The sequence below is a fragment of the Ornithodoros turicata genome, chromosome 4 (genome assembly GCF_037126465.1).
Source record: "Ornithodoros turicata isolate Travis chromosome 4, ASM3712646v1, whole genome shotgun sequence".
NCBI classification, from domain to species: Eukaryota; Metazoa; Arthropoda; class Arachnida; order Ixodida; family Argasidae; genus Ornithodoros; species Ornithodoros turicata.
The window spans coordinates 39,218,878-39,231,907 of record NC_088204.1 but is presented as its reverse complement, the minus strand read 5'-3'; the positions used below and the strand labels follow the sequence as shown (position 1 = coordinate 39,231,907).

At 45.5% G+C, this 13,030-nt stretch overlaps 1 protein-coding gene across 1 annotated transcript in view; it reads left to right on the top strand.

Annotated features, from left to right (window-relative positions):
* Window positions 1-4,277, top strand: part of LOC135393033 (phospholipid-transporting ATPase ABCA3-like) — a 241,869-nt gene extending 237,592 nt beyond the window's left edge. The window contains exon 24 of the mRNA XM_064623623.1: window positions 3,967-4,277. Coding sequence (XP_064479693.1) covers window positions 3,967-4,119 — 153 coding nt within the window. The 3' untranslated portion in view covers window positions 4,120-4,277. The remainder of the gene's footprint in view (window positions 1-3,966) is intronic.
* Window positions 4,278-13,030: the final 8,753 nt, after the last annotated feature.

The following is a 13,030-nucleotide window of genomic DNA, read 5'->3' as shown; positions in this document are numbered from 1 at the left end:
TGAAGGCTACCATGAAGAACCTCACTTCAAAGGGGCGCGCGACTTTTTCATGAGTGACCTTACAGATAAGTCATTACGGCGGTCACGTTATTTTGTTGCATAAGATAAAACCCCGAGAATAGGGAACACGATTTCGAAGTCGTGTTTTGAGCGACACACTACCTGTTGTGGATTCGTTTATCTGCCTGTTTACTGGAACAGCAGCCTCGTTTGGAGAGGCCCTGTACCGCGTTTTCGAAAGCGCGTGCAGCTGCTTTCCACCGCTAATTTCGAATGATTGCAACTGGACACACGCGTGCTGTGTCGTGCCAAAGGTGCCATGTGCGGTGTTTTTGTATTTTCTGTTTAAACAAATGTTACCGCTGCTGGGATTGTAACGAGGCTTTCTTTTTATTTTGACATCTTTTGTTCTTAACAGCATAAGATCAATATAAAGCAGCCTTTACCGGGCTCCCCATAGTCTGTGCGACAGCAATAATGAAGGAAGTACTAACGAACGAACTAACAAAGCAGAACAAACAAATAACAATCAAAAAGATCTATGATGAAAAACCCGAGACTGGGGAAGAGAGGAAAAACAGACGTTGAAATTGAGAGTTCGTGTGCGTCGTCTGTTTTTCGTCTTTTCCCCAGTCTCGGGTTTTTCATCATGGAGTTGTAAGAATTTTCAAATTCGTTCTTTGTCTCCTCAAAACGAAGCCAGGAAAACTGGAATCCCCGTGACTGTAGCGCTCCTTTGAAATGTAAAAGGAGGAGAAGAAAGAACAACAACAAAAAGGCACCTGATCGCAGGTGCGATTAAGTACCATCGTTGTGTCCAAACACTTCAGCTGTGAGCGGATCCTCCGATTCTGGCAGCAGCTTCATACGGTTCTGAGAATCGAGTACAGGATCTCTTCAAGCACTATTCCCCGCCACCACCCGATCATTTCCGTAACGGTACATCTGCACTGTAGTATTTCATTTCGGGCTCCACTTTACTGATGCCAAACTCTAACGTTAAACCTCACTGTGACAGTAACAACTGTCAGCACATTTATCCAAGCACAGCACGAAACCCTGTAAACAGTTTAATGCCTCGCAGTATCATTAGTACCATTACTAGTAACTACCGACACCGACACAGTACCGACTACGACTGGTACCGACACAGTAGTAACTACCGACACTGTAGATAAACGCCGACGTCTCATGTGAAAGTTCTTTTGAGGCTCACGTGTCTCCTAGTGACTTGAAGACATATGAGGCCATGTGGGTCCTCATGAGGTGAAGGTACGTGAGGCCATGAGGGCCCTCATGAGGTGAGGGCACGTGAGGATGAGGACACGTGAGGCCATGTGGGTCCTGATTAGGCGAAAATACGTGAGGCGCCTTGAGGACATGAGGGCTCTCATGAGGTGAGGGCACGTGAGGATGAAGACCCTCATGAAGTGAATATACGTGAGGCCATGATGGTCGTGAATAGCCTCATGAGGTGAAGGCACGTGAGGATGAGGATGGTGAGAACTTTCGGGATCCCGATGCCCTGCAGTGAGGTTCGTGAGGGAAAAATTTGAAATGGAATGTGAGGGTGAGGGCGACTGAGGTTAAGTTACTGTTGAGGAAAATTTGGTGAGGGTGAATGAGGCTGATGAAGTCCGTGCTTCGTGAGGTGATGATGAGTGAGGCCGCAGGGAAATGCCCACCTATGCACGCAACTGGAGCACCTGCCTCAGTTCCACCGGCGCGGCCATGGAGATAGGCCACCATCATCGCCTCTCCGTGGCATACCGTTATCGTCGGTCGGGAACTCGGGCACTCATGTAGAGGAAGACTATCGTCCTCTACAGCTCTACGATGGCTAATTGCTGGAGAATGACCGACGTGACCTGATACCGTTTTAGACAGGACCACCGCGTCCTGAATGGGGTAACGAATGCCTTGCGAGAGGGCCTGTGGGGACATACCGGTGTACACAGATGTTCGGAGGCCGGCACGAGTCCCCAGTTCGTTAAATTAATCAGTCCAGTAGTTGGTGACAGAGGCAGTCTGTCGTGCGAAATACATAGGGAAAAGTGGTCACTACCTCGGGTGTCGACATCGGTAGCGCACGACAAGGGGGAAATTATGTCTGCTGAGCTCCAGGCAATATCCAGCAATATCAGATAGCGATATCTGGAGCAATGTCCAGGACATCGAGTGACATTGGTGATCGCATATAAGTTGGCTCTCGGTTGTTAAGTAAGCACATGCGAGCAGTCTCCATTGCTTCAAACAACATCCTTCCCCATACGTCCGTTCTACGGCGTTCCCAGGCCGTATGATGAGCATTGAAGTCACCCAGTAGGAGAGCTGGGGATTCCAGTGAATTGAATAAGCGTTCGAGGTTAGTCCACGGAGCCTGTACCGCGGGACGTAGATAGATATTGACGACTGTTAACAGCATGTGCCCAAGGCTGATCTTGCAAGTGACACAATCATAAGAGCGATGACAAACTGACCCTATGGGCGCAGCAACGAGGTCATTACGAAAGCATAACGCTGTTCTGTTCTCAGACGATTGATGAGACAGGCAGATTGTATAACAATTAACGCGATGTGCAGCATCCATGCCATGTTCGCATGCAGCTATGAAAGCGAACTGAGATGGCGTGGAGATGAGATTTATAATCAGGGAGCTTGTTACGTAGACTGCGATGATTCCACTGCAACGCTATGGCCTTTCTAAACAATTCCATCATGCTGAGGTAAAGATATTGCCTCCAATGCCAGAAGCGCATGAACCTCGGGCAGTTGCGACGCACCAGGAAATGCAGACCATTGCCTTGACTGCCGCGAGTACCGCAGGGAAGAGTGTCAGAGAAGGCGCTACCGCCCCTGGGAGCATCAAATGAAAGTCGTAGTATCCGATCTTGATGACTTTTTGTGGCGGCGGTCTCCACGGAACTAAAGAGAACGATGCAGGGTGGCCGGATTTACAGTTAGCACACGTTGGCTCTCTCTTATTGCTACAGTCTGATCGGCGGTGAGGCCCAGCGCATATGCCAACATAATAGAACCTCGCCGATTTCGAGCAATATGGCCAAATCGTTGACAGTTATAGCACTGCATGGGGACTTCTATGTATTCGTGAACGATGAAGGTCTGAAATCCGAGGGCAATTCGGTATGGAAGAGGGATTGTGGGTTGAAAAGTTAACATGACGCTTCGTAACGGGGTGAACATATCTCCACCATCTTCTGTCATGGAATGCCGAACCTGTCGGCTTGCAGATATAACCCCTGCGTCTTTCAGATAGAGCACGAGATCGTCATTCGAGTACCCTTAGGTGCAGCATAAATCTTGCCCATATTTCTGGCATACGATTGAGGTACTGATGGTAACACAAGGATTTCAGCTAAGCACTTAGCTGACAAAAGTTGCGAGCAGCCGGTTTTAACTGGACGGAGACGAAGAGAGAACGATCTCGGTGGAAATGGTGGTGCATAACCTGTTGTTGGGCTAGCAAGCGTGTCTAGCTAGCCGAGAGACATCGTATGATGATGAACCATTTCAACCATCGTATTATGAGAATCATTAAGCACTGATTTACACACAGCTGACGCTGCAAAGAGCGGTGAATTACGTAACCGTCCCTCCATTTGTGTTTTTATTCTTTTCAGACATACCATGCTCCATAATGTTTGAAACTGTTGTACATCATTGTAAGGCACTGAACGGATAGAAACTGCTTGCGCTTGGGCTGTGTTCGATAATCCCTGCACTTAATACGATTGAAAAGTAGACGCGTGAGACACACGCAACAGGGGCTACTATAATTGTCCAAAACCGGATTGGAAGCAGCTGTTTTTCACACCTGAACCTGACACGAACAAAACGCAAGGGGATGGGAATATGTGTTAGCGACGTATATGTCTTCCCTGCTATCTCGGCTGCTTTCCCATTATTCGGAGCAAGCACTTAGAAACCGGAACATTTCTTCTGCAGGGTCGCCTTATCTATCATCTGAGCGGCAGGATGGCACTCAGCAGGCTTTTCATGAGGGTCAACTACCTTCAAAAACACTACAATATCAACAACATGCATGTGTCTTCGAAGTCACTGGAAGATATCTTCATCGAAGTAACAAGAAAGCAATGAGACTCGGCGAATGCATTTTTATTTGTTACCCTTTTGATGTGTGTGCTCACAGAAAATATTTCCAGCAACAGAAAATACATACAGCAACGTATTCTGGACAAACCGAAAGTACGTGCACAAACTCAAACTATGCCAATAAAGTAACGCTTAACACCGTGGCAACGGTTTCGTTACTGCGTATGCATCTCAGTACCCGACTGTCGAGTCATGCCCTATGCGAAGTAACCAAACCAGTGCAAAAAAGCAACGGTTTCGTCTGGAGCAGCAGCCCGCACCATCACAGACGGAATAACAGATCTACGTGGGCTGCATATCTCCCTGAAAGAGAGCTTCTCGCCACAGGTTGCTGTTGTGCTAGCACCATAAGAAGGCCGCACGTCCAGACAGGTCCTCGGAAAGCTCACAGCACTTAATTCTAATAGAAAAAGTGGAAATGAAATGAAGCTGATATTTCGAATAGTTGAATTGGGGATCGTCCGCGCATAAACCATTGCGCATATACAGGGTGTTTCATCTAAAGAGATAAAAAATTCTAACTGGCGACGTACTCGCCAGAGGATTGTCGGACTTTCGCCGCCAAAAGAAAGGCTTTGGACAATTCTTAATTGAAAATTGCGAAGCGAACCTCACTTTTTGGGACTTCATATATAAAGTCCTCCACCGATAACCACATACCTAACAAAAACTATGGACAGTATCGTGACAGAAATAGTAAAAAAGAAACATTGAAAATTACGCTTTAGCCTCACCTGCTTGATTTGCGCAAAGAAACGCGTGTGACATGAGCGTCTAGAGGAGGAAGTGTCCCGCCTCTTGTTTTACCTTTCTTTACCCCGCTTTGACCTCGATGCTGGTGACTACCGTCTTATCACAGAGAAAACAAAATAACCGTCTTATCACAAAGAAGGCAAAACAAATGAAGGCGGGGACACTTCCTCCTCAAGACGCACATGTCGCGCGCGCTTCTTTGAGACAATCAAACAGCCGGGGTTAAAGCGTAATTTTCACTCATTTTTTTTTTTACTATTGCGATACTCTGCATAGCTTTTGTTGGGTCTGTGGTTATCCATGGAGGACTTCATATTTTTGTAAAAAATACGTCGTGAGTTAGGTGAAACACCCTGTATTACTTGATGTCACCAGTGTTGCCAGACGTGAAAGCAATTTATCTGTAGATCCGAGTCCTAAAAATCTGTAGCCACTCAAAAGTCAGTTTCTTGAACGTTTTGCCTTCAGATCCGGAATGTCTGCCTGCGTCTCTAAATTAGTGGAAGAACTTATTTTGTTCCACTGCTGAAGACCACAGTCGGAATTTATTGCTGAGCGCACTGGCATTGCGCATTTTGGAACTTTGAGTTTGCGATGTCGCTAGAACTTCTGTCGCGAGAAAACATACTGCAGAAGTTGGGACGCGGAAGACAGGGACTGAAGGAAGCACACAAACACAAGCGTCACTCGCAACTAATATGTATTGCAGGCAAAAGAATGCTTTTAAAACACAACCGGTAGGCACAACAGGACAACGGTAGGAAGAACAGGGCACATTCGTGCCCTGTTCTTCTGGTGTTATATACAAAATCCCTCTGTCGTGTAATAGAGTTTACATTGGCCAGACGGGCAGGTGCCTAAATACTAGACTACGTGAGCACTCCTGCAGCCTCAGAAATGTGCCTTCGGGCAATCTGGCATACCATTGCGATAGATGTGGTTGTGTTCCGGATTTTCGGGGTACCACTGTCCTGGGGAGGGCCAGATCTCAAATTACCCGGGAGATAATAGAAGCGCTTCACATACTTTTGGCGGGGGAAGGCAAGTGTGTCAGTCAACCATCTCTAACACTTTCTGATAAAGAACTTGCCTTCCTAGGTACCTAATTACGTCCTTACTATCTACTGGCTGCCGTGCGTCTATCAGCACGGTTTGAGGCTTATAACCCGGCACGTGTCGCCTACCGGTTGTGTTTTAAAAGCATTCTTTTGCCTGCAATACATATTAGTTGCGAGTGACGCTTGTGTTTGTGTGCTTCCTTCAGTCCCTGTCTTCCGCGTCCCAACATCTGCAGTATGCTGTCTCACCAACTAGCCCAACTTTCTGCGCTTGTCGCGAGAAAAGTCTGCTAGAACTAGAATTTTAATACTTTGGCATGTGTATTCACATGAGATGTGGCGCTCCAACGCAAGAATAACGCATCGCGTGTAGTAGGAACACTTCTCTCACTCGTTCCACCATCACAATGGTGAGCGAGGATCCCAATGGATAACAAAGACAATAAAGCCCGATATATTATTTCCACGGACATAATGAAAGCGTACATGCGTGACGTGCATTATAAACGTTGTGGTTTCATTTCAAAGTCAGTCAAGTCTGTGAGGCGCACACAACTGGCAACGGACACACAAACACTCAAGAAAATCTATTTAGCGTTGAGGTTCGCCAATGGTTCAGTCGCTGTAGACGTCCTTCTCCTCTGGCGAGCTCCGCCAATTTCGTCATCGGCGGATCAAATCCTTGTCAACGGCAAAGGCGAAGCAGCTTGACCCAAAAGCATGCGTTTTTTGTGCAGGAAGCCAGTTATGGTGGTCGTTGAGAGGTTGTTTCTTTGCTTCGTTTTCATCAAATTAACTGTGGAAAACATTCTAAAAAATAGTCCGTAAAACACTCATTCCCGCATTCTGCTGACGTTTTTCATCGTTGTCGTTTTGTGCACTGATGCGTAACACTGGGTCGACTGACTCATTCGTTGGAGCGAAAAATCATGAGATTTCCAGAAATCTCTGTAGATCTGTAGATTTTTCAAAAAGTAGGTAGATCTCATGATAAATCTGTAGGTGTGGCAACACTATGTCACCCGTACTGGGATGCTGTTCCACAATGAGACACTTATCCATGTTGGGAAGCTCATTTTTGCGGCCTCTATGAGACCTAATCCTATAAATCCGATGTTGAGATCTCACCGAGCCCTGAAGTTGCCAGATACTATCGCACTGCAATTGAGAATGCGTGGAAATTGTGCGGATGTGTGGAATGCGGATGTGAATATGTGAAAAGCTAAATATCACGAGTCAATTCCTTACTACTTCCAATGTTATTCTAGCAGCAGATATTAGCCCGTATGGCAATCCAGTAAAGGAAGACACTAACCTGTACAAATACAACCCGATATCGCAACCACGCAAAATTGACTCGTGCATAATCTGTACTGTAAACACCCGGTAGTCTGTGCTTAGTGGTATAGGCTCCGTGCGCTAACCAGAGAGCGCGGCGAAAATTTGACACGCGCACCTCTTCGGGAGAAAATGCGGAAATGTGAAATGCGCCTGTTGGGGAGAAAATCGGTATGACCTAACTGGGCGCTGACTGCTGTCGTGTATTGAGCAGTGGCGAATGCAGCAGCTAGCAGCAAACTCAGATGCGGCTTCTGACCTTCTAAAAAGGCAGGGTTTTTCTTTTTTCGACCTATAACAGTAAAACTTTAGACCAAGGAAGGCTTTATGAGTCATTATTCTTCTGAAGTGGGAGATGTCTTCGAACACCCGGGAGGGGACACTGCGGTGATAACATCCCTTTTCTCAACTAGGCTTCCCGTTTCAGGTTCATGCCTAACTCAGACGTAGGTTTTGTGGTGTTCGGCATTTTCCGAAACATATCGAAAAACACTCCCCGATTTTTTTTTTCGAATTCGTCGTATTCCTTGTATTCAATTGTACTGACGATAAACGTCACTGTTCACTTTTGCTAGTTGGTTGTTTCTCTCACTTACAAAATAGGCATTGCTTCGTGTACAATTAGATAGACGTCCGCATTCGGACATCCCGTCCATCCAGACGGAACGTAGCTGCAGAAAGAATACGATTTTTACTAAACGAAATAAATGTCAATAAACACCCCCTCAATTCGCTTGAAAGTAAATGCTGAAAACCACAAACCTTACGTATAATGAAGGGACACTGCGAGTGTAAAGCGGGACCGGCCGGCAAATGTAAACACAGTGCGGCACTGGCGATAATCCTCAATCAGCACGAATTTGCGTCTGTCACCCATCCCAATTTCGAAAAGAAGGAAATACTAAGAGTAGCCTTATTGTTTTCATCACCAGCTATTTTCTGCTACGATGAAACTGGTGTGCAACCATTATGCACAGCAGATGACATGTGTACAGAAGTTTCCTCGATGCTTTTGATGCAACGTAATAAAATTAATTATATGCAGATTGCAGAAATGAAGACATTCACATTTACTGTAAAATAGGACGCAGGTATTATCTGAGTAGGACTTGGAGGAGAGATCATGCTTCGTTGTCGCGCCAAATGACCACCAGAATAGCGACGTATCTACTACCCATCGTCATATTCACAGTAAAAATTGCACGTCAAAGTTAGTGTACATGTTAGCATTGCGATTAAACCGTTTCGCTCAACGTTGTTTAGTTTCTACTTTTGCTTCTGTATAAGATGGATGTTACGTAGTTTTTTCATTGCCTTGAGTCATTATGTTGGATACCGTTGCACCCTAAACTAGATAAAGGTACCGTTTATTTGCTACGGTACAGGAAATCTACAGTCCTTACAAGGTACACCGCTAAAAGTCACAGCCCTTATAAGGTATGCCTGTATCAGGTACTCAGATAATAAGACACAGCGTATATCAGTGACACATAAGGTACTGCTATAACGATAAAGACGTGTTCGAGCAGCCGGTTTTGCCTTCGTGTAGTGTTGTTGGTGCTATGTGCTCATACTTCCCTTTATTTGAGAGACCTTTACCTTCTAGGTCGCGATGTCCGGTAACGGGGAATTGTGATAGAAATGTTTAAGTCGGTGTTAGGCCATGAGCGTGAGATATATGTTAATTGCAGCTAACCAACAGAAGCGATATAATTTCTAATTACATTCTGCGTATGACCAGTCGGTAGAAGGAAGAAATCCGGAAGACGAAAAGGACGACACGAAAATATAATGATTTGTTTATTTATTTCGCAATTCTGCTGGTCGCAGAAGGGACACTGGATGGAATAGATATTTGTACCGGTGTGTCTTCTTTACGAAGCTCACTTGCAAGTAGTATGATGATGGCAAAGCCTTTGTTCTACATGTAACAGCATGCATGCATTTTGTCGATTTTCTGCATCATTTGCAATTTGTAACACCACTCGTTGATGTGTTCTAAACGATGTTTTGGAGACGTGCGCAATACGAGGCGAGCCAGGAGAGCAGGGTGAGCCATAGGCGAAGCACAACGAAAAAGAAAAAAAAAGATCTGCATATACAGGACGCCACTTTCAGATATCCCTATGTTTTTCGGAATATATCGCGCGATCTATTATGCAGTCATCAGCGAATAAACATGCTTTACAATTAATCTTACATTACATATCATTTGTATAAACAAGAAACAGAAAAAGTCTCAAGACTGACTCCTGTGGTATACCCCAGATGTGATAGAGATACCCCAGTCTTCGCAGGATTACTTAAATTCATTATATTCCACAAACTGGAGTTCGATCACACAGGAAGTCCCGGAGCCAAGCCATGATCTTCGTATTCGGTGTCAGCTTTCTAGTTACGTACACTGTCAAATGCCTTGGGGATATGCAAAAACAAAATGTCAATTTATTTATTTGTTTATTTATTTCACAGTACCCCAAGGGACCTAATGGACATTAGATGGAGGTGGGAATACAGTGATAATTAAGAAAGGAATGTTTGCTATACACAGTTATACAACACTAAGATGTGGGTTGTTACAATAAACAATACAAAAACATGAATGCGTACAGAAAAAAGTATAAATACAATAAAATAACACTATATACATTGATATGAATGGTGATCGTGGCATAAGAGTGAGGATTTGCTTGCGGAAGGTACAGTTTTCTTCGATGAGTGCGAGGTTAGTGGGGAGGTCATTCCATTCGATGGCAGCGTTAGAAAAGAACGATTTTGAGAACAAATTAGTGTTGCAATTGAAGTGCTTAATTGTGTTGGGGTGGTCAATGCGTGGGAAAATAACTTCGGAACGAGAGATGGGACATTTGGCTAGTGGAAATGAGTGGAAAAATCGGTGAAATAGCGATGATTTTGTTATTTTGCGCCGGTGTTCCAGAAGAGAAAGACCAAAATTGTATTTTAATGCTGTTACTGACGTAGGTGATAAGTAGTCGTTAGCGATGAAGCGAGTTGCTCGGTTTTGAATAGATTCAAGGGAATCGATAAGGTATCGCTGTGGAGGGTCCCAGGTGGCGGAGGCATATTCGAGCCTTGGTCGTACAAGCGAGTGATCAGAGTTTTAAGTGTGAGGAGGTCATCTTCAGATCAAGCTAAGTGAGCGATTAGTATTGGCAGCGATGTGACCAATACGTTTATTCCACGTTAGGTTAGCAGAAAGATAAACTCCGATGTACTTATAGGAATCTGCAGGTGAGAGGGGTGTGTTATTTATGGAGTAGGGGTACGAAGGAATACAGGAGATCCGCTGTCGAGAAAATGAAACAATGTTACATTTGTTAATGCGGCAGACCCCATGTGCTGTACCATTTTCCTATCATAGTTAGGTCTTGCTGCAGGATGGACTGGTCATAAGGGGTGGTAGTTTTGCGGTACAGGAAACAGTCGTCTGCGAATAATCTAACAGTAGAGGTTATATCTGCGGGTAGGTCGTTAAATTAAGAATAGGAGGGGACCTAGAACACTGCCTTGCGGTATACCGGATAAAAGTGGTTCATTGCGTGATGAATGGTTATTAGAACTGACGAAAAAAGTGTGGATTGTTAAAAATTCACGTATCCACTGAAGCATGTAGTGGTTCATATTTAGTAGTGAGAACTTGTGGAGAAGTTTATCATGGGGCACCATGTTGACTGCTTCGCGAAAATCGAGAAAAATTGCATCGGTCTGGGAGTTAGTATCAGCATTATTAGTATGGGATGGACTCTCATAGTGCACAACGCTCAACTGTCCTGAACACGATTTAATTAGCAATTAGAGCTAATTGGGCCCCCCACATTAATCAGCACCCCCCAGGGAGCCACCACACTAATTGGGGAGCGTCTGACTCGTGTCCAGACCAGCTGAGCGTTGTGCACTACGAGAGTCCATAGAAAAGAAAAAATAGATAGAGATAGAGTGGAGAGAAGGAGTTTAGTTGAAGATCAACGACGCCATCTTGAAGAAAGTGGTCCGGAACAGCCGCTGACCATCGCTGGGCGACAGAGCACAGAGGCAGGTTGCAAACCATCGCAGCTCTGGACATGCGAGGAGAAAAACACTCGTAATACAGAGGCTGGGAAAGCAAGAGTACCGTATTTTCACGCGTATTAGCCGCACCGCACATAAGCCGCGGGTAATACGACGCGACTGCTTTGTGCGCTAAGCCAGTGATGCACATACAAAATCAATAGAGACGCTCAACGCTCGTCGACGCCGTACTCCCTACCAGCTGCCCTGTTCCCGTACTGGTCCGCGAAGAAAACGACTTTTCGTTTGAAGCCGCTGTCGTAGCTGTGCCTTCGCGTTGGAGCCATGCCTCACCTCTAACTGCCGTGCCCACGAATGCTGCTGCTCTGGTCAAATGAGAACTGACGCTTAGCTGACCACGTTATATCCCGATGCCAGGCGTATTGAACCCTTCCTGTGGGTCTGCCGACAGAGGAGACCGTAGGGAAGGCCACAAACCCTGTCCACATTCCGGTGTCGGAATGATGTATAACAAAGGAGGTCAGTTCTAGTGTTCTACTAAGATCGAATTGTGCCCTTGTTGCGTGTTTTTCGTGGATTGACGGGTAAGTGGTGTTCCAGGAGACATGAATCACTGTCACCCCTTTTGTTAAAGCGCATGTAGACCCGCCCCTGTTCGGTATTGTTCGTGCACTGGCAGGGCGGTCCTGTTCCGAAAAACATGAGGCACTGTCGGCCCTTTCGTTTAATCCGGGGTATGGGGAAAGTACCAGGGAAAAATAGTCACCAGATAAGCCCCACCCGCGGATAAGCCGCAGAGCGTCCGCGAAAAAAAATCGCGCATAAGCCTAATAAGCGGCTAATACGCGTGAAAATACGGTAAATATGCTAACCATCAATAGCTAACAACAAAAAGAATCAGTTACACAACAAATGAGCCCACCACCACAGCAGTCACGGGGAGCGGAGAACGATCTAACTGCTCCATCCGACAGCCAGGCAGCGAACTGACTCGTAATGGTTTTTTCTCCTGTATAAAGTCCCGCAGCTGCACCCCCTAGCGGTTACTTTATCAACTAATCTGATGACAAAATTATTATGGATCACGCCAGCGCTACTCTCGTTTCCAAGGCAGAAGAAGATAGAAAATGGCGGGAATGCCTAGACAACAGCAACCAGCACCGGACATGAAAATCATAAAAAGCTGGGACAAAGTTGCGAAAGGATTTGTTACATAACACATTAGCCACGAGGAGCGCAGAACGATGCGTCCATTCCATCCAACAGCCAAGCACGGAACTGAATTTGAATGCTTTTTTCTCCTCTATAAAGTCATGCATGTGTCCCTCTTGCGGTTACTTTCTGAACTAATTTAATCCCAGAATTATTAAGAATCGTTCTAGCACTATTTCCATTCAGGGCAGCACTAAAGTCATCGTCAAGACAAGAATGTTCCGTGTCAAAAAAGAAAAAAAATACAAAGCTAGATGCCTCAGCAGAGGAAAGCAAACACAGACACTTGAACAAAGTGAAAAGACATTCACCATCATCGGACACGTACACTACATTCTCATTGTATATCCGCTCGCCACAAAATCCGCCTGCATCGTCGAACACCATTCACCAGTGAAGAACCACACATCCGCACCTCATCAGAGGCAGACAGAACCCCACCGAAGCTACGCTCTGCCACTAACGGCCAACGCAATTGCTAGGAACAGAATTAACTTGTCCACACC